Consider the following 22,247-nt stretch of genomic DNA (forward strand, 5'->3'; position numbering starts at 1 on the left):
GTGTGTGTGTGTGTGTGTGTGTGTGTGTGTGCCTCCACTGCTGTGTCTGAGTCTAAGGTCTCCCTTGGTTTCAGCAATCAGAGGCCTGGTGGGGGCACCAGGGCCACTTCCTGGGTGGCAGCGTTGTGAGAGCTGCACTCTGACTTGTGTGTACGAGTCCAACAAATTGTAACTTTACGAAAACACACACAGCCTCGTCTCTCATTATACGTCCAGTTGGTGTTTGCAGCTCAGTCAGGATATTCACACTACAGGAATATCCTGCCTATCAGGTTAGTGACTGTTTCTGTCGACATGTTGGTGTGCGCGGTTTGTTTCCTATCAGACTGACTAACCACTAAATAACTCGACAGGTGAGTGAATTCACCTGTAGGAAGCAGTTAGCTCGTCTCTATTAGAAGGAGGCTGGATGAATATAACTGGGGACATGGTTTTTTATGTACAAGACAAGAGCAACTACAGGAGAAAACTTTGATACAGTGGTAAGAATTTAGATTTTAATCTCAAAATTCAGACGTTTTTTTTCTCAGAATTTAAACTTCAGAATTCAGAGTTTAGAAGTTTTCTCAGAATTTAGATGTTAATGTCAGAATTGTGACTTTAATCTCTCACATTAGGCTATAAGAGAGATGAAATATAGTTTACATCCATTTACTTTGTTTTGGTCTTGCTCCTGCTGATGGCGTCAGCTGATGTTGTGTTTTCATGGTCGAGTCTGCCAAAACCGAACCGCACCATCGGCCCAGCATGCATTGCAGAGATGAAAAAACTGCGACTTCCATAATAGACAAATATAATAAAGATCATTTTTTAAATAATTATGAGTTTTTATGGATCACAAACAACAACTTTTAGGCTAATAGGAAAATGACAACATATTTAGATCAATGAGTTTTAACTCCCTGTTGTAAAAGTAAAGATCTTGTAACGATGTTCTATGAGGCACCAAATGGTTTTGGGCCTAAACAGCCTCCAGAGCTTCTGGTCAGGAATGAGCCTCTGGGTTTCCTGACACCTCTTCAGAATCAAACGAGGCCAGGCAGCATTTACTTTCTAAGCTCCTCAGTTCCGAAAACCCGGGATATGTAGAAACTGTTGGGACTACAATCTCTGAACCCATAATTCATTTTCTTTGCCTCTGCTCCTTTATTTTCCTGAGAAACACTTGTGTAAAAATAAACTTGTCTTGCTTGCTGCTCTCCTCTGCTCTGTGGTTGTAACCTCCACAGTAGAGAGCAGGGCTGTCAGCTGTCTCATTAAAAATGTTCACCAAAAAAACAAACAAAAAGTGAAATATTTCCAGTTCATTCCTGGGTTACCTGTGTGAGCTGCTTGCTGCTGTTGAGCTGCACCTTGATCGCTTCATTGGCCTCTTGCAGCTCTCTGGCTGCAAGCAGAGCATCCTTCCTGGCACTTTGCAGGATGTCTATGTGGTGCTGCAGAGACTCAACACGCTGCTGCAGAGAGGAGGAGGAGCAGTGCTGGGCCTTCGTCGGCCTCTTCTTCCTCCTCCACCTCCGTTTCTCCCCTCTTGTCCCTCGCTCCCAGGGCTTCTGCTGTTTATCATCTAACAGAGGGAGAACATGCAGCTGCCTCAGAGGCGACGTGAGCGGGAAAACTCAGGAATCTGTTTTTAGACGCTCCGGCTGGGAGTTTACAGGCGCATGTAGACATGTATGTGCTTCACAGCTTTGGCTTTTTCATTATAGTTCAGTTTTAGTTCAATTTTACTTTTTGTCTGTCTAATTCAATTAGTTTTAGGTAGGTTTTAGAGTTTGTTTGCTAGTTTTTATTAATTAAACAATTTGTTTTAGTTAAGCTTTTATTGATGAAAATGGTAGTTTTAGTTTTTTCATATTTTGGTGAATTTATAGGTGAAGAATTCAAACAGGTCAAAGGATCGTGATGTGATTATGTACAAATCGCACTGGGCAATGAATACTAAAGAAATGTATTTGGAAATGTACCAAATGGAAAAGATTACAAACTTATTAAAGTTTCAAAAAGCTACTTTTAGTCTATGCTGGGGTCAGAAGAAACTCTGTTCATGTAAATAAGTTGGACTTGTTCTGCTCTGTAAAAATTAATAAAATTTAAGTTGTAATAAAAAAAAGAAAAGAAACTAACTTACCAACAGCAAAGTAAACTGCTTGTGTGGAAAAAATAAATACATTTCACATCAGTTTCGTGTTTATACTTGATAACCATGAAAATGAAGGATATTATATTTGTCATTTCAATACGTTTTAGTTAGTTTTATAAATGCACAACACAGTTCCAGATAGTCATAGTTTTTCTCTATTATTACGTTTTTATTTATTTCAGTTAACAAAAGAAATATCTGAATGTCAGTTTTTGTTATTTTGTTAGTTTTAGTTAATTATGATAAACTTGATGTGAAAACTCAGATATATTTAACTGCTAGAATAATTTACACTTCTGATTTATAACTACTTAAAGAGCTGAAAGGAAAAAACTGAAACAGCAAACTGAAATAAAATATTTTCAAACACTTTTTTAAAAAGAAAGTGAAAATCTGAAAAGTGTGGCATGCTTTTGTGCTCAGCCCATTTGAGTCACTATATTGTAAAACTGTCTTTCAATGCAGCTGCATTTGGATTCAAGTCTGGACATCTGGACCGGAGCTCAGTGAATATTCTACATACTGAATATCTGATGTATTATCGGTTGATATCAATCATGTGTCTACTGTGATATATACTGTTAGTGATTTATTGTTCTGCTATAATTTAGAGGTATTTGATTGATAACTGCTCTGGTTTTTACTCGTCAATCCTTTTATTTCCACTTCACATCTACGCAAGTTGAAATTTGTGGCTGTAACGTGACAAAATACTGGAATACCTCTGTGAGGTTCTGTAACTGTATTTTAGTTGCTCTGGGTGTGAAAACTTGTGCTACCTTGTCTGCTCTTGGATCCAGTTGCTTGTGCGTATGGGCTTAAGCTCATCAACTGCCTGTAGGACTAGAAGAAGAAGAAGAAAGTCGGTAAAACGTCGTTTAATGGAACACAACAGTTGACAAGCTTCGGTTGGCTGACATGGGGATCGAGGTGACACTGTGATCACACACTCTGCTCAGCTTAACACAACAAGACAAATCATCCTGCGCCTAAATAATTCACCTGAACATGTTCAACAAACTCCTACAGTCCCCGACTCTGAGCGTGGAGATCAGCTCTGACAGCTGCTTGCTTTGTTCAATCACGTCTGAGGGATTCGATTCATCCCACGCCACCAAGGCTACGAGTGTGTCGTCATTTACAAGCAAAAAAATAAATAAAAAATGTGTGTGGAAGTGTGTGTGACACCTCCCAATGCAAAACAGTTTGTAATGACATCAAACGAGCCAGGTAGGATTTAATCAGAGGCAGGTTTGATCAGAGGGGGAAACGAGGTGTTTGGTTTGTGGCGCCGCGTGTTGTGTGGGGACCTGGGCTGTCACAGCAATGAGGATGGAAAGGCTGACGGGAAAATGAAAGGATCAGGAAAGACGAGTCCTGACAGCTCACAGGTTTTACACGGCAGGCAGGCACCGCTTTCAACTGCCTCTTCATGAGTTTAATAAAGAGGTGAAAAAAACAGCGTAAACCTGATTATTGTTTTGATCTGCTGTCTGAACATGCTTCATATGAAAACATCCAGACAGCATGGAGTTGATCAGCTGCTGTTGCAGCTTTGGGAGGTTTACACTGAAGCCAAACTGACGAAATCAGTTCTCACTGTCACTGCTGCGAGAGGAAAATCACATCGTTTTGTTCTCAGTTTCACGCCGTCCGGCCCTTCTTATCAACCTCCCTGGAGAACTTTTCGTCCCCCTCTCCATGTTAAACTATTGTGTTTATGTGGAAAAATAACACTCAATTTGATTTTTCTGTTCAATACTTAGGGCTGATCTGGACTGCAGATGTTCACATGACTGTATGATAGAGAATCAAATCCTGTGTAATAAAGTATGAACAGTTCACACTTAAATATCTTGATGGTTGATGCGAGTCGATGTGAATCAATGTGATCAACAGAGCCGTGTTGATGCAGTATTTCATGCAAAAGGAGCCACCAAATGGATATTTTCTATTTTTTATTTTAAAAAATAATTAGTTATTTAGCCTTTTTTTTAAAAATGGCTTTTATTTCAATCATTGGTTCTGTGATTTAACCTGAAGCTGTAAAACATGTTTGTCAAACATGATGGTATTTCTTGGGAGGGCTGAGGGAGGAAATGGTGGAAAAAAATCCAGATTTTCAAAAAATTTGATCTTCGAAAATAGAAAATTTGATTAATTGATAAAATCGATTTATCACCCAGCCGGAACGATTCACTTGCAGATGCAGCCAAATCCTGTGATCCAATCTGACTGGAAATTTGAGCTTTAAAAAAAAAGAAAAAAGAAAAGGATCTGAATGAGGGCCAACCTTTCCATGAGTTTGCCGCGTGTGAAGCTCGGTCCCAGAGGATTCCCCGTTCAGACTATCCGAGTACTCCTCAACACTGTCACTGTAGAGAAAGGTAAAGTTTATTATTGGTTCTCAGAGTACGACCATTGGACAAAAAAATATCCAATTTACCTTTTATGGTTGATTTAGTTGACATCAAGCAAAAATATGTGCATTCCTACCCCCTCCATCCAACAGAAAATCAATGTCCCGTCCAATTTCTGAGCTGGAAGTGTAAATGTGGGTGTAAATTAAGTGAAAAGCTGCGATGTCTGATGCTGCTGGTGAATGCATCAACATGTATGAGAGTGGCTGTGGCCTTCATTAGCTCTCCGAGTGTGACAGACGTGTGAGAGAGGCATGGATGAGCGGAGCGCAGCAAACTTGCATCTGATAGACGCACAGTGAGGGTTTCACGAAACACGCACACACACANACACACACACACACACACACACACACACACACAGGTCTATTGACAGTGACCTTTGACGTGAAGGTGGAAGCCAGTGACATTTACGCTGGCGGGTTTATTAAGGTGGGGCCTGGGAGCAGCAGCAGAGGTAAAGAGCGCTGAGTAGAGGCTCTAACTGGGGGATGACATGGCTGGGGGGTTAAATCCAGTCTGGTGAGGACCGGGGACTGGTTGAGGATTACTCATCACTACCAGGGAAACCAAAGTTGCATTAATTTGAGAAAGAGCCACCAACTTTACGGAGCAGAAACACACTGACTCACAGTTAGTCATTATAAATTAGAGCTGCAGCAAACGATTAATGTAGCAAGTGATTATCCTGATGCTTAATTGTATAAAAAACTGACATAAAAACAAACCAAAGTCAGAAAAATTAAACTACTATAACCATTAAAAACTAAACTAAAACTAAACAATATGTAACTTATATAAACTAGCAAACACTAAAAACTAACTAAAACTAACTGAATTAGACAAACAAAAAAGGCACAATGAAAGAAAACTAAACTATGATGAAAAACTCAAAAATAACCCTGAAACACACTCAGACCAAAGGACAGTTTGTAGACAAATCAACCCAACAGTCATGTTTCTGGAAAGCAGGAGGAAGCTGGAGTACCCGAGAGAAACCACAAGGAGAACATACATTTTCTTTTATCCACAATACAAAATAATAAAATATGTAAGATTCATGCTGATATCGTATCAGGTTAATATTAGTACAGCAGAGCTGGACAATATGGCTGATTGATATAAGCATTTCATATCAGCTGATATCAATAACTGTTTAGTTTTTTGTTTTAAAGATCTGAAATAAATGAGTGGCGTGACCTTTCCTTTTTTCGCTCCACACGGTTGTTTTTTATTTTTAAGCAGTTATGCGGTACGGTGGCGAAACCTTAAACTGCTGCTGGGCAACTTACTCCACAAGTTGTTGCTAGGTAACCAAAGAATGAGTGAGTTGCTAGGTAACCAAAGAATGAGTGAGTTAGTTGATGACATCAACCATGAGAAGTTTAGTGGCTACAGCATTTCCTCTGCCAATCTCCCAGAATGCTGTGCGGTTCTGGATCGGAGTACAATGAACATTCTATATATTGAACATTATACCAGATGTATTATTGATCGATATTGATCACAGAAGTGAAAAAGTTTTATCAGAACAGCCATATTAAATATGTCGCAGTTTGCCGTTTTAAAGTGACAAAATACCAAAAAATGAAGAGGGTTTTCATATTTCTGCGAGGCTCCGTAGGCCTGACATCTCTATCAGACGACACAGAGCAACATGTCTGAAAAGAGGATTCCTGTAACATCAGAAAGGCCAAAGGCTTTAAAGTATCAAATCGGTTGACAGGCGCCTTAAATAAGACAACATGTCGGTTTAAACACCCTTGTTCACAAATCCGCTTAGATCCTCCTCTCAGGTAAAGCGTTTATTAGACCGCCGCTTATTAGCCACATGGAGGGGCATTAGGCAGGCCGGGCGTCGGCGCACCCAGTCGCCGTTAAATGGCCTCGTGCGGATAGAGCTGGGGAGGATTACGGCGTAATGAATTAGCCGGTGAAGAGGTGGAGAGCGAGCGAGCGGGACGGACGGAAAGGCAGCGGCGTTCAGGAAACGACTTATTTTTGCATAAAACATACATGAAATAATTACTGTCGATGGTTGTTAATTTAGAGGCTGTTAAGCATCTTGTAGACATCTGGTACTGATCCGAGTTGGGTCATTCAAAATTTATCCAACAGAATTAAGGCAAGCAGAGAGGAGAGGACACACACACACGCACACGCACACACACACGCACCAACATGCCACGAGATAACCAACATAACTACACACAAGGTGGGGTAAGCCTCCGCATGTGTGTGTGCGTGTGTGTGTGCGCGTGTGTGTGTGTGTGTGCGTGTGTGTGTATGTGTGTGTGCGTGTGTGTGTGCGTGCGTGTGTGTGTGGGAGGGGTCCTTGCAGGGGGATCCTTAGTGCTGTCAGGGGGGGTTTGTAAATATGCAAAGAACCAGTAAATTAAATCAAACTGCCAAACTGTCAATTTCGGGGTAGCGTGACTAGTGCATGAAAATGGCATCACTGGAAGGTGTGGAGGCTTCGGCGGCCCCTTATCCCTGGGCTTTTCTGGCACGGGTTCAGCTCTGCGCAGAGAGGTGGCTAATTCTGCATGCAAATTTCAGTCAATAAGCTCCGAGCAAGTCGTCCCAGGATATTTCAAAGGATCTGACAGTAGGCTCTCCCTCCTCTCTCCTTCTCTCTATCATTCTTGCTCACATTCTTGTTTTTGGCTTCTGAATACCAACTAGACAGACAATGAAATTCAATCAGCCGTTTGCTTACGGTTTTTGCATATGCACGTTGTCCCCTAGATGCCGTATCCCCACCGTTCGGACGGCCCGTCCTCTCGGCTCAAACAGACTGAAAATAATGAGGGGGACAGAAAGGGGCATCATTACCTATCTGCGCTCATGTCCTCCCACTCGTCCTTAGTGGGGCTGAGGTTACGGCCGTGCCAGCTGATGGCTTGATTGGAGCTGACTGCTGGGTGGTGGCGCGGGCGTGGAAGGCCTCTGTGCCAGGTTGTCTTCGGTTTGACCTTGGCGCTGATGTTGTTGGCGGTCCCGGCCGGCCGCGCCGGGCCTGCTGCTCGGTTCCTGTGGAAGTCCCTGGCTGCTCTGGCGATACCCAGCTCCTGCTTCAGCTTCAGCAGGTGATTGTTGAGCCTGGCGATTTCTTTCTGAGCCGCGGCCAGGCGGGATTCCAGAGCCGTGACCTCACCACGGTGCTGCTCGTCACGGACCCGGGCCTCTTCCTCCCGGTCACCTTCCTGGTCCCTGAGAAAGTCGACGGAGGCTTGGAGTCGTCGGCAGTTGTGGGCCAGGTCTTCGTTGGCCTGAAGCAGCTGCTGCCGCTCTTCCCTCAGCGCCGCTGTCTGCTGCTCCATCAGCACCAGCCTTTGCTCCAAATACTTCATCTGGAAGAACCAAACACAAAAAGTTGTAAATTCACAAGAAAAAATGCTTATGCATAAAGGCAAACATTAATGATATTAAAACTATAATTTTATCTGACATTGTAGAGTCAGAAATTTGCAAGAAAAAAAGATCTTAAAAGAAATCTATGGAGGATCAAAAGGGATCAAATTAATTAATACATAATTAAATGCACCATAAAGTAAATATGTGTATAAAATTCATTAAATTATTTATTCAGTAGACAATTTCTAAGATACATCACCAAATAAATACAATAAAAACTTAATAAATAATTATTAAATGTGTATTTAATTATTTTGATTTTGTTATTAATGTGTTTTTATTTAATGGAAAAACCACAATCGTAAAGCTGTTTTTGTGTGTAGATGAATATTGACAAAGTTTTGTTCAAATCTGTAATGGAAACACAGCTGTTGATAACCACACTCCATTAAAGTTGTAAAGAAAAATCACCAACATTTGTACTTTCTACAGTTTGAGACATCGCTCCAAGAGAGCATGACTGAGCAGATAACAGGAAGGCTGAACAAGTGAGAAAACGCAGGTTAACATCAACTAGCTGTGATTATTGTAACATTGAATATTCATTAATATCACAGTGACATGTGTTTCTACTATTGTACAGCAAAATGTTAAACCACTGCATCCCAAAATGAATCTATTTATTGTGTCATAACTTCTAAAAAAAACTGAAAATCTCTCTTTGTGAAGTCAAATTGTGGTGAAAATGTTGTTTTTTCTGCAGAAATAACAGAATCTATGAAGACGGACAGTTTGGCATTAAGTCTGTAATCAGCGCTGCTTTATGTTTCTGGGTGGGGGTGTGGACATTTGACTGCCGCGCCCTGATCTGCCTTAAACAGACAGCAACCAGCCACTCTTAGTCTTTTTGTTAGATCTTCAATGGAGACTGTTTAAGAGAACAGGGGCTGCCTGCTGGGTGTGTGCCTCCAGGCATTTTCCCCCCCTTTATTTATGTTCTCACACTCTTCCTGCTGGTAGAGCCCGATACCTTTCAAACAAAATTAGACAGCTATCACCAGCTGTGATGATTCACTGTCATGAAACCAGAACCGAAGCATCGCATGAACTCATGCAAGCAAGATTTTAAAACAAATGCAACCTACCAACACCTCCACTATGAAATTTAGAACAAAATACTATTTTTCTGGTGTAATATTTCTGGCCACTTATTATAGAGTTCTTCTTGGTAAATCTGAGAAAAACAAAGTACTTACCGGCTGACACTTGACTTTGAAATAACCACAAAGTGATAAAAGACCTTCAAATCTTCCTTGAAAGAGCAAAGCCAAATTTTCCAGGAGACATCTTGCGGGAGATGGTTCTGTCGGGTTTCTTTTATTGGTAATGACACGGAGCACTTAGCGATGGCACGGTGCCGTACCTTTTTAAAAGACTGTTTCAGCCGGCTCGAAGAGAGAGGAGGTTTGATCGGAGTGCTGCTTTTGACCTGCTGCTCCTCTGCCATTTTCTGAAGCAGCTCTGCAAAGAGGAACAAAGCTTCTTATTGTGACACTCTGTGTCAAACCCTGCAGAGGCAATCAATAGAATTATAATAAAAAGGACACATTAAATCAATTAACATTAGTACAGTCTAATTTCCTTCCTCAGGTCTGTGGTTTTTTTTTTTTCTTTCTTTAGTCAATCACGGCTTAAATCAGCTCCTGCTTTAAAGGCAGGGTTCGCACACTTTTCCCACCTTAAATTTCAAGCACTTTTCAAGCATTTTCAAGGTAAGTTTTCAAACTTTTCCAGCACCACACTGTGAAAACTGAATACTGTTTCAATTCACTATTATATGCCATTTGTTATTATTATATTTATGTTGTAGTATTGTACAGTTTATAGAAGAGGTAAGGTAAACTGAAATATTACGTTTTGAAACGTCTCCCTCACACACTCGATGCGCCTGCCAGGTCCGAGAGGAAAACACTAATTTAACAAAAGGGACATGCAATTTCATTAAGTCACTGAACCAGTAGGAATAATAAATATTCATTACACTGCAACAAGATTTTTGGCATTCAGCAAACAGAAATAATTTTTGTCATTTCAAATGACCTAAAACAAGAAAAGTTTAGTTTGATTTAACTTCAGGCGGTGAGAAGAAAATGGTGAATGAAAATATTTTGTTTCATCATTTTCCAAATTGAGGCTTTTCATCAAGCGTTAGATTGCACTTAATTGCAAAACTGAGCAATTTGAATATGAAGTACTTTCATTCAAGGAATTTATACCAAAATCAAGGACTTCCCAAACCTTGAAAACATGGATTTCAAGCATTGACCCTGTAAAAGTCTCATCATCTGCAGGCCCTTTAACTAGAGATTAACAGGAAAATGTTTTATTTTATGGCTTGTAAGGAAGTGAAAAAACAGTCTTCAAAGGCACACAGTAGTTCTGACTAGGTGCAACTTTTCTCAGGGGATCTTAAACAAACCAGGAGAAGTGCTTGAATCCCAGGTGAGCACATTGCCCCAGGCTGCGTTGCTTTGTACTCCTCTGTGTTTCCTCAGAGCACCGCTATTCTCCACAGACATGCATGCTGCCTTATTGCGGAAACATCAATGGTAGCAGTGGCAAACATCTGATTTCAGGTGATAAAAACAGAATGAATGCAAAAGTCTTAGGGCTCAAGGGCTTTTAATGCACAAAAAACACACACTGTTAAAGCTTTTGTGTCACTATTTGAAAGGCAGCATCTACCTGCCAAGGTGGAAGTAAATGCAAAGGGCAACACAAAACAATCTAAAACTTTCCACCTTTCCTTCTCCGTTTTTAAGGATTTATGACAAGACGACCAAAATAATTTGTACAATGAGCTGGAAACATTAAATATTCAGGATCTTGACTTTTCAGGTCAGTTGGATTTTTTTTTGAGGGAGCAAGAGGAGGAAAAGTGAAACTATAGAAGGAAGATGGCTATGCTGTGGAAGAGCTGCCGCTCCCTTTCTTTGCGTTGACGCCTTGCCCAGGGAAGTTTGTTACATTGAATTAGCCTGGCCTTTTGTCTTCCTTACGTGTCACATTAAATCACACAGAGCACCAAATAGGACAGGAGGGCTGCTGTGTTCGTTGGGTACATAACCAGGCTGAGAGACAATTACCCGGCTGCCGTGTTAGTGGCATGGGAGTTGGCACCTCAGCACTACCTTGATAAGAAGACGTGGTGGCTCCCTAGTCACCTGCAGTTGAAGGAGGTTCTGGCACCGCCGCATACATTAACGTCCCTCCCATGACTCCTCACAGGAAGCAGCTCAAAGGCCCCGTTCCTTTCATCTGCCCCCTTTCGTTAGCGTGATCTCAGAGTGAGCGCTTCAAGCCCACATCCATCTGATTGGGTCGCACAGGTTCCTCTCCACTAAAACGCTGTGGCCTTTCACTGGGTTTTGTAATAATCTTCCAATTGCCACAGAGTCCTTATCATACGGGTCTCAGTTAACTTGATACAGTAATGAGCATATTCTCTAGATAAACATGTTCAGGCTGTAAAGTTGCACAAACATTGAGGTATTACAGAAAATGTAAGCTTACATGACTTCACAAACACCAAAGTCATTACATCCTTGCTGCTCTGCAAAACACAAAATCTTGCCAAGTATTTTTATTTAGCTTCTAGTGCAAATATCTCGGTACACTTGGAATAAGACAAACCTAACTTACAAATAACTTTTCAGCAACATATAGGAGCTTGTTTTAAGTAAATAATTTCTAAATATTCATTAAAAAGTACTACTTTCATGGGTAGACTGGCAGACAATATGATTGAATGCCACTTCTCTGGACCAGCCAGGAGACGCAGCATAACTGGGGGTTCGTCCGGGATAATATTTCTCAACAGAGTTTTTTGCTTTGAATCAGAACTTTTAACTGGTCTGAACGGCTTTTCCCAGTCATTCCAGCTGGGAAAAGGGAATCAGAACCAAAGGTCCAGAAAACCAGTTCGGTTCACCAAGAAGATCCGGACCACAGTGAAGTGATTCTGCTTAATTTGCTGATGCGGTTTTCTGGGCGGGGTTAAATTTAAATGTTTAATCAAGTTAGATGATATTGTGAATTTTCAATGTTCTTACTTGTAACAGCAGTGTTTTCTGTGTTCTCTGGTTTGTTTTCTAACAAACTAATTAAATCTTTGGGAGACAGACATTTGGGTGATTAATAATTAAAGTAATTCTTGCAAAGAGCTAAATTATCATTTTACTGGCGATAAATATAAATATTTTGATGAAATCACTTCCATTTGATTTCAAATTATGTGACTGATTACATGAATATGATAGAATATTTATGTACATAAATAAAGTTCAATATGTCACATCAACTGCTAAACTTTTCAGAAAAACTGATGCAAAACTGTCTTTTTGTTTTTCTGCCCGGCTTCCTAACAAGCCCATCAATAAGCGCAAATTAGTTAATTAGTTCTCTCCTTTGTATCAAATCATTGCAGCGTAAGACAAAGTCGCTAGTTGTGGAGAAAATGAAAGTGATCTCGAACAGATCTGTTATTGAAGTAATTAATTAAATCCACAGGATGAAGTGGTCAGCATGTGACGGTGTCACTGAGTGGATTAAAAGAGATGTGCTTTTTAACACAGAGAATGATGTATGCAGACAAGGCTGACGCTGTTTGAACTCCCAATCAATGGGCGTGGAGTTGATCAAGTCTTAATTGACTTGCTCTGTTAATTCCACAGAGGGGAGTTGTATTAATTCTCCTGATTAATACACATTTCCCAGAGGGGAAGGGCTAGCTACAAGTATGCACTTCACCATGAGAGGCGACACTTTGACACAGTAATCCTCAGTTTTTGTCTGCAGAGGCTTGGTTAAGGATTTAGAATGAATTAACTATGTAGTAGAATAATTCAAACTAATATAGCGAAAGCTGTGGACCTAAATACTCAAACAACAATAAAAACAAGAGGAGCTGACCTTGATGATCATTAGTGAGACACATGTGGAGCTCCTTCGCTGTGGTTCGGTCCATAGCAGACTGGACTCGCAGCATGTCCAGCTCCTCTTCTAGGGCAACTCTGCAGAGGAACAACAACTTTTTACTTATTTCAATCTGTGATGAGGATGAGAATATTTTGGATTACAGATGGGATTGTGTAGAGAGTAAGAGAGATAAAAAAAGTATTGAAAGCACAATGTTTTGTCTTCAGAAAGACCATGAAATTATTTTGTATTTTGAGCAAACATCAGGTGAGAGCAGTGATGTTTAGATGTTAGAACAGCTGCTTTGAATGACAGTGGTTGTAATGCCTCACTGCCGCCACATGAGGGCAGTAATGTGCAAAGTTGTTTGCCATTAAGCAGCAAACATGAACTTTGATTAGTTTAAGGCCCAATACGGATTATAGTCTATTATCACGAGTTATATATCAGAACATAGTAATGTCATTTAATCTGAATTTCATGACTAAATAAATTTTATTGATATTCATATTCATGACTAAATACTGGAGAAAAGAGCAAAAACAACAATTCAATTTACATAACCAGTTTTTAGGCCTTTAAACATTCTGCAATGGATTATTGTAATAATAAATTAGAATTCTTATTTATATTCTTTATCACAATAAGGGTACACAATAAATCAGTGAAAAGCGGCGCTCTATTGACCTGGTTTAAACTAAAAGTAACCAGTTTAAACTAGCAGAGCAGTGTCTGCAGTTAGATGGTCAATGACCAAGGTCATCATAGTTGACTAAAACTAACGAAATAACAGAAACTGATAGAGAAATTATTTCCATTAACTGAAATAAAAATAAAAAAAAAACATAATTAATGGAGAAAAATTAACTAACTGGAACTACATTGTTTTTATAAAACTAAAACACATTGGAATTAGGGATATAATATCCTTTGTTTTCATGTTTACCAGTCAATTTTAAGCCTTTCGATGTGAAACTGATTTTTTTCCCCACACATCAGCTGTCGCCAAATTATAATCCTCCTTACATTAATCCACAGAAAGGTGACAGAAAAAGTATTTATCTAAACGTATTTATCTATTGTTGAACATCCACCTGATGTTCAGGTGGATGTTCAACAATAGATAAATACGTTTATTGAAAATGTTTTCTTCTGTTGAGTATTCATTACTCAATGGTTATATTGATAAGCACAATGCAATAAACTGATGTTTTTGAATTCTGCACTGGAAATTTGACCAAAGTATGAAAAAACAAAAACTACAACTAATAAAACTAAATTAAAACTAAATGTTTAACAAATAAAAACTAAATATTTAACTAATGAAAACTACATTAAAACTAAATATTTAACTAATAAAAACTAGCAAACACACTCTAAAAACTAATTAAAGTTAACTGAATTAGAGAAACAAAAGGTCACAATGAAATAAAACTGAACTTTAATGAAAACCCTAAAACAATTAAAACCCTGCGGATCACTGATCTTTAAAAAGCCTACGTTACAGATTTTGGCCGATATCGATTTGTTTGTCTGGAAGGCTGCTAAATATTGCAACTAAGTTGCTAAGTTGGTAATAGTTGGGTAACCGCTAACAGCTAACCGCATACATGCAGACGTGATCTGAGGGGCGGTCGGTCATTGGGCCAAAAGAGGACAGTGGCTGATTTTTAGAGCTTTGCAGAAGCAGATAAGATCAGTTTCACATGCAAGTATCGGCCAATTTCCACAAATTAAAGAAATCTTAGCTGATTTATCATTCCACCCCAAGTTAAAGCACAAATACTTTATGACCTCCACCAAAATCTCCAGAATTTGAAACTTCTCCACGTTTTCACGCCAGTTTTCCAACACAAAAGAGGAAACAACAGCATGACGAGGAAACCATCTAATTAAAATACTTTTTAACTCATCTGGAAATCAAAGTGACAAGCAACATGAAACGGTGAGGAAGCAAAGTACGCTGTGCAATGAGAATGTGTGTGAGTGTTAACAGGGAGGGAAAAAAACCAAGGTGTACCCAATTACCTCTGTGCAATTAGCTTGATTCCTGCTAAAGGCTAATTATGTGGAGCCATGCTCTCGTCTTTGCACTTTCAAGTTATTATTAGGACCCCAACTGTAGTCTTTTGAGGATACACACAGGCCCACGGAGACAACCACACCTGAAACACACACCTAATTTCCCTCCCCTCTGCTCCAGAGAGTCGGAGAAAAACACAAGAATCAAACTCCAGCGATTCTAGTGGCATTCTTCCCGAAGTTAACCTCATTACAAATAGTAGGCCTTTGCTTGGATTGACGTCTGATGATCCATTTGGACTGCAAAAGTTTAATTTTCTTACAGAAATCAAGAGAGTTTTTATACAGACTGCAAGTCCAGATAATTACCTCAGAGATGTTTCTGCTGTTGCAGAGGGAAGAGAAGCAATAAGTACATTTTAGCCCACACAGTCCAGAGTCCTGATCTTCTGGCTGCAGCCTAAATAAGTACACAAATGGCTCTCCCCACAGAAATGAGCAAGCAGATGGATATGTGTCGCTTCTTTATAGATTTTCCTCCATAAATGAACTCAAGTCGATGAGACGCCGGCACTGCCTTATGTGTCCGGGCTGTTAATGGGACCAGTGAGCTGAAATATGCAGCATGTAGAGAGAGCCTGTTCCATCTCATGTTTCTCTTTTATGCCTTTTCAGATGCTGATAGTATTGATGCTGAACACAAGTTCATGTGCCAAACATTGGGCTGCGCTGAAGGATAAGCACAGTTTCCCCAACAGAACAAAAGATTGGATTTCAGATGGAGTTCATTGGTGCAGGTCGTCACGTTTCCCAACGTCACATTGTGGAGATGGAGCACCACTGCAACCTTATTTACTAACACCTGGGTGGAGCAGCGATTGCTTTGCCTGTGAGAGATGGGGAATTAACCAAGGCAGAGATGTTCTGAGAATAATAAACACTACTGAGATGCAACATGAACAATTAAATATGTAAAAAATGATTACCGTATTTACCAGACTATAAGTCGCAGTTTTTTCATAGTCTGGCTGATCTTGTGATTTATTATACGTTTTGTTCCCTTTTCTGCAGGCGGGCCTGTTGGTGCAACCAACCCCTTCAATGAATGCAACTTTGAGACCTTTTGTAATTTGAGTTATAACTATTGGTGTGAAGCAGCATCTTGTTGTGGTTTGGTACTGAAATACAGCGGACCGCCTAACTGAGTTTCTATAGGCAGATTGATTTTGTTGATTATATCTAAAATCAGAAAATTTAGCTTGGGAAGCTGAAAAATTCAACGCAGCGGAACTTTGCACACTATTACATGCTACTTGCAAAGCAGCCAATCCGGGAGCGCCATCCATTTTGCTGTGTGCTGATTGGCTGAGATACTGAAGATGGTAGATTTTAGCTTCTGCTATAATGTCAAGATGGCTTCCAGTGTGCATACTAATGCATATTAATTATATTTGGGCTTTGAACAATGCCTGGCCAAAAAGTAAAAGATGACACCTGAATTTATCTGAGCTTCCTATTGTATCTTCACTGCATGGATTAAAATTGTTTTTTAACTCCAGCTGATCTAATGAGTAGTTTCTCATGTCTTAATCAAGAACATGAAAATGTGGTTGTGGACAGGATGTTGGTCTGTGTAAGAAGGGTCAAATCACTGGCATCAAGCAGAGAAAGTATCTATGGAGATGGAGAAACAACCACAGCTGGGTTGAGAACTTTGCAAAGCTTTAATAAAAACTGGAAGGAGAGCGGAGAACCATCGTCTTTGAGGAAGAAATGTGGTCAGATTTACCCTCTTCCACAGTGATGAGATGATGGTTATTCATTACATATTTTATATTCTTTATGTGAGAATTTGCTTGGATTGCCTGTCACTTTGCTGCTGTTTGTGGGACAATAAAGAATATGTTTATGTTTCTGTGATGCAGCCATCATGCAGTGTGTCTAATGTACAAGCATGTGGAGCCGGCGCTGTGATCTGGGGCTGCTGCAGTTGGTCAGGTCAAAGTTCAGTAACTAAATGACGATACTGAATGGACAGATTATTTCATCAATGGATGTTTTCTGCCATGATGACACGGTGATATTTGTACAACACTGGATGGAAATAAATCTGGAGACATTGCAGAAGCTTATGGAGACAACGTCACAGAAAACTGATTTATACTCAAGATTAAAGGCAGTACAATTAAACATTACAATGGGTGATCTTTATTGTTCTGTGTATTAAAATAGGCAGTTACAAATGTTTTTGAATGGAGTTTCAAGTATTCTGTATTTTATATATTCTACTTTATAATAATTATGCACAATTTTAATGTATTAAGCATAAAAAAATCAGATCTGTTTACAAAATTAAACATTTAATCAGCTAGCAGCTTTTTAAATCTGAGCATACGGGGCACAATGCTTTGTTTTTGAGCTGAGCCTTTTAAAATCACTTTCAGAGACACTGAACCTTAGATCATAATTACTTTCTATGAATAAAGATTTTTTTTCTTTGACAGGCCAACTGTTTTAAAAGTAATTAATGAGGGGGGAAAAACTCACTTTACTAATTAAAAAACATGCATAAATGATTCTGTTTGTGTTTGAGAATGTGCACAAATGTGTCCCTCCTTCAGCTAATCCCTGGTCCAAAGGGGCAAAAGACTCTCATTACCTCTAATACCTTTTAGCAAATCAAGATGAAAAGAAACGAAATAGTGGAATACGGCGGACATTAGGGCAAACTTTATTAGACTTAATTAGAGTCAACGTCGCTTATTGGGAGGTTCACATCCATAATGGTCACTCTGTGCAGAGGAGCAGTGCAAATGATCTCAAAGGCTTTTTCCCCCAGTAATCGCTATCTAACCCGCGCTTTGATGTCGTCTGAGTGCAGCATCTTCAGTCTGAGGGTGCGCTGCGTGTGTTTATTCTGTTTATGGAGCCTAAATAAGCCCTGCCTCTTTTCACCAACAGACCTTTAACAACAATTAGCAAGCATGGACATGGAGCGCCACAGACAGAAGCATAATGAGGAGGATAAGGAGATTCCCCTGCAACTTTTCTCCTCACCCATTCTGCCCAGAGTTACCAGGAACGGCATAAAGAAATATTCACTGGAACTTATATTTATTTTTGGGGGGCTTTTTTCTCTAAATGTACAGGCAAAGCAAAACGATATTCAACTAGAAGCAGCTTAAAATAAAGTGATAAATTAAGGAAATACATGAGCTAACAAGAATAATAAGAATATTGTTCTCAGTAATGCTTGGACTTGCTGGTTAAGTGGCAAATCTATCTTCTCACAGCTAGTTGTGGTAATCAAACCAGAACGGTAACATGCCATCAAAAATGTAACGCCTTCAGTTTCAGACATTATCTCTGTGATTTACCAAAGATAATCTAACAATGGATTTTGAAATCTGACCAGATTCTTTCAGACTAGTGGAAGCTGAAGTGAAATAACACTGTTCATTATGAGCTCTTGCAAATTTAAAACACCAGGAAACATATTATCCCTCTCCAGTTACAGTCGCTATGTGACCGTTCTTACAAGAGATCAATTAACAGAAAAATTAATCAAAATATATGCCAAGCTCATAACAGAAATTACTATCTGTCAATATTCTCTGATTCAGAAGTTTCTGAAACTTAAGTCTCAACATGAATTCTTGATTTCTGGCTTCATGCTGTCAAAAACATGGTCATTTTTCAGGAACCTCCCACATAGAAGTATGGCAGCTTCACATGCTGATTATGTTTAAGATCCAAATTTTGAAGCACATCTTTATTTATTTCTAGTGGGAAATGGTAATGTAAAGCACAACGCCATTTTACCAGGACGGTTTGCAGATTAGTCAGACTGAAATCACTGCAGAGGCTCAGGAATTTATATATGAGCATAAATGTGCCATCAGAAGCATGTTGCCTTCTCTGAGGCAGCTTTGTGTCATTAAATTAAGCTGCAGGGGGGCTGTAGATCAACCATAAAAGCAGATCAGTTTCACCTTCCTCAATCTTTTCACAACTTTCTCCTCACACAGTGGGAGGCCTATTGGGCAGGAATCATCAGAGCCATATTCATCCTGGGTCATCTGGGCATGCAAACAGTGCTTCACAAGTGCAGTTTATGCAGAAGGTGAAAGGACACATCTGTGAGTCATAACATGATGATGAAGAACAAAAACGAGAGTTTAAAGAGAGACTCCTCAAAGAAAGCCACACCCCATTAAAGCCCTGAATTTTTCATTAGCCATTAAGTAATTACTGCATCATTGCTAACACTTGTCCAGCATAACCTTCACAAGCATTTATTACGGAACAGTTGATGGAAAAACAAGCTTTAAATGCGAGTTTTCTGTCAGCCTACTTGCTTTTTCTGCACTATATTTGTTTTCGATGTTCAGACTCATTGCTTCCACTTTAAAAAAAATAATAAGGTCAACTGGGTGGAGCAAAACAGTTTAATAGCTTGGTTAACAATGGTTTATCCCACAACCTTGCAACAAATAAAAATGTCAGCATAGAAAAGAGGCTGTGTGTGTGTGTGTGTGCGTGCGTGCGTGCGTGCGTGCGTGTGTGAGAGAGAGAACATGCCCTGGGATGAAGAGTTTTCCAAAGCACAAGTTTAAAGATTTCAGCTAAGTTTACTTTGCACCAGCCACCCGGGTAAGGAGAGGTCCCTGGGCCAGGAATAGAGGAAATGAGGTGGAGCTGGGCAGAGGCACATAAAGGGAATCAACAGCAACCCCGGCGGACTTCCCTACTCCACGTCTAGGAAAGAGGCCAGAAACTCTGCAGCCCCTTGTGGCTTTCTCTGCAGGTCAGATCCAAGGACCCTGCAGGTCTGCAGTGGTCTGCTCACCCCTACGCACCCCGCCCTCAGCCCGTCTACGGCTCGGCTCTGCGCTGTTCTGGTCGCGGCCAGGCAGGAAGGCGGATGGACATCCCTTAACAGGCAGCATTGGCGGCAGTAGAGCTGCTAGCCTTGTAATTAGCTCGGACAGCTCAGGCTTGGAGAGAGGCAGCCGGGCTAGATCATAATGAGCTCAGCTGGGATTAGGAGGACAGGGCAGTGGGGGTGAGCAGAGGGGAGGGCAGCAAGAGAGAGAGGGGCGGGGGCAAGTACCAGAACCCAGGCCTCAACCTGCAGCATCACAGAAGGCCAGAGGGAGGCAACTGAGCAGACGAGGAGAAAACGGGGAAGAAGAGGGTACAGAGGCACAGGATGGAGTCGGGGCGACGCGCGGAGAGGTGAAGGTGAAAAGAAGAAGGGAGAAGAAGACAGCAGCTTTAGGCGAAGCTTTCTGGAGCGGTCGGGTTTGAGATGGAGTTACGGATTCTGGATCAAGAACACAGTGGCTAAAAATGTCTCCATACAGAGTGAAGATAAAAACAGCAGTGAAAAGAACATCCAAACACAACGAGAAAGCATCTGGTAAAATGAAAAGACTGACTCATTCAGTCTGTCTGTGTGGAGTAAATAGTTTCAGATTGTCCACAATCCTCTGCAGATCATGAACACCTGGACAATGATATGCCTTTTTTGTTCTACATAAAGACCTCCAACATGTCTGCAGACTGGTCCTGCAGCTCTTTACCTAAGCTATGGGTTTCCATGATCAGCAAGTCTAAAAATGGGATTGTAAAGTTCTTTGCACCAGCAACCATAATCAATTTCTAAACATTTATTAGGATTTTACTTTAAAGACCAAAACAAAGTAGTTTCTAATGTTCTTAAAATATGGGCTTCATTTGTATTCATCCCCAAAATAAAACCACAGATTCATAAGTTATCAAATTACTTGACAGTTTCCCCTGGCTTTAGAGATTTGCTGTTAAAAATAGCTTATTAGCGAAGACCACCATAACTCTGGACAACTATTTCCTCAAATCTGGTCTTTGTGGAAGAGGGTCCAAACTGCAGCTGTTGAAATAAAAGGTACAAGAAGCCACATTGGCAAGCCATGCAGGGCAGCGCTCGTCAGTCCTCATCCTCAGAACTTCAAGGTTGTTTCTTTTCTCACTGATTTTGATTGCAAAAATCACAAAACAATCACGAAGTTCTGGAGGGACTGGCTTGTCAGAAAATTGATACAGCACATCACCCTGCATCACCAGCACTATGCTTATGCTTTTCTTTCCAGCAGCGACAAAAAAACTGCTCAGCTGACTATTTTATAGCTTAAAATAGCCAAAATCAAAGAGTCTGACTTGAAAATCATGTAAGCAGACATCTAGTCAGATTACAGCTGAGTCACAAGAAAACTGCAGCTCTAACTGCTATTTGATTCTAAGGTGCTGAAAACAAACATTCAGATTTCTATTTGTGAAAAACTTCTAAACAATTAAACTTTTTCCTTCATCTTCACCATTTTACATTAACACGAGCTGCTCTGTCAAACAAAATCCCTAAGAAATAAACAAAGGTTTGTCGTTGCAACTTGACAAAATGTGAAAAGTTCAAGAGTGAAAAATATTTTTATCTGACTTCTGGGAATCCAGCTTTACAAATGAAGTTCATGAAGCTCATGGATCCGATGCTGCTGTTGTCTGCTGATGATTATGGACGACATGCATGATGCATGTGTGTGTGTGCGTGCGTGCATGTGTGTGTGTGCGCGCGCGCGTGCGTGTGTGCGCGCGTGTGTAAATTTGGGGACTTTATTGCAGTGCTGCCAGTGTTTTTGAATGCAGGCCACTTACTTTTCAGCGGTGAGTTTTCTGTTGAGGTTTTTCATGTAGGCCAGCTCGTTCCACACAGCGTCACTGTTCTCTTGTCGAAGCTGCCACGGCTCTGGGCGCTGTTTCCTTCCACCTGACCTGCACACACACACACACACACACACACACACACACACACACACACACACACACACACACACACACACACACACACACACAGAGCATGTAAGAGGATGCACGAGAAACTGTAGAGGCAAGCAAATGCTGAGATAAAAACTGAACAAACAACTCCACTCGCACACACACGTACAACGCAAACCTATAACAAGGGAAAATCGTTGGTACTGTACATCACCTTGCTGCCGTTGGCAACCCACATGGGGGTAATGAGGCTCCCTCTGTTTTTGTTATTCAGCCATATTTAGCGGTATTCAAATGAGCAGCCTTGACTTTGACACTTCATGTACACATCTGTGTGTGTTGGTTTAAAGCTCAGGGCACTGCCCGTGTGGCAGGGCAGTGGAGCATTCCCTGTGCACCATGCAAATGTAAATAGTGGCAAAAACACACTCGCAAACGAGGTCATTCGAATGTCTACACCTCACTTATGAATACTTAATGACACTTTGAGCTCAGTAGCTGCTGCCTCCGTTGAATTC

At 40.5% G+C, this 22,247-nt stretch overlaps 1 protein-coding gene across 1 annotated transcript in view; it reads right to left on the bottom strand.

Annotated features, from left to right (window-relative positions):
- Nucleotides 1–22,247, bottom strand: part of LOC103131464 (centlein) — a 95,750-nt gene that overhangs the window by 37,076 nt on the left and 36,427 nt on the right. The window contains exons 10-16 of the mRNA XM_016666670.1: nucleotides 21,610–21,726; nucleotides 12,892–12,992; nucleotides 9,344–9,441; nucleotides 7,399–7,916; nucleotides 4,437–4,518; nucleotides 2,923–2,986; nucleotides 1,320–1,567 (exon numbers count right to left, since the gene is read on the bottom strand). Coding sequence (XP_016522156.1) covers nucleotides 1,320–1,567; nucleotides 2,923–2,986; nucleotides 4,437–4,518; nucleotides 7,399–7,916; nucleotides 9,344–9,441; nucleotides 12,892–12,992; nucleotides 21,610–21,726 — 1,228 coding nt within the window. The remainder of the gene's footprint in view (nucleotides 1–1,319; nucleotides 1,568–2,922; nucleotides 2,987–4,436; nucleotides 4,519–7,398; nucleotides 7,917–9,343; nucleotides 9,442–12,891; nucleotides 12,993–21,609; nucleotides 21,727–22,247) is intronic.

Source organism: Poecilia formosa, unplaced genomic scaffold, assembly GCF_000485575.1.
Source record: "Poecilia formosa unplaced genomic scaffold, Poecilia_formosa-5.1.2 Scaffold766, whole genome shotgun sequence".
NCBI classification, from domain to species: Eukaryota; Metazoa; Chordata; class Actinopteri; order Cyprinodontiformes; family Poeciliidae; genus Poecilia; species Poecilia formosa.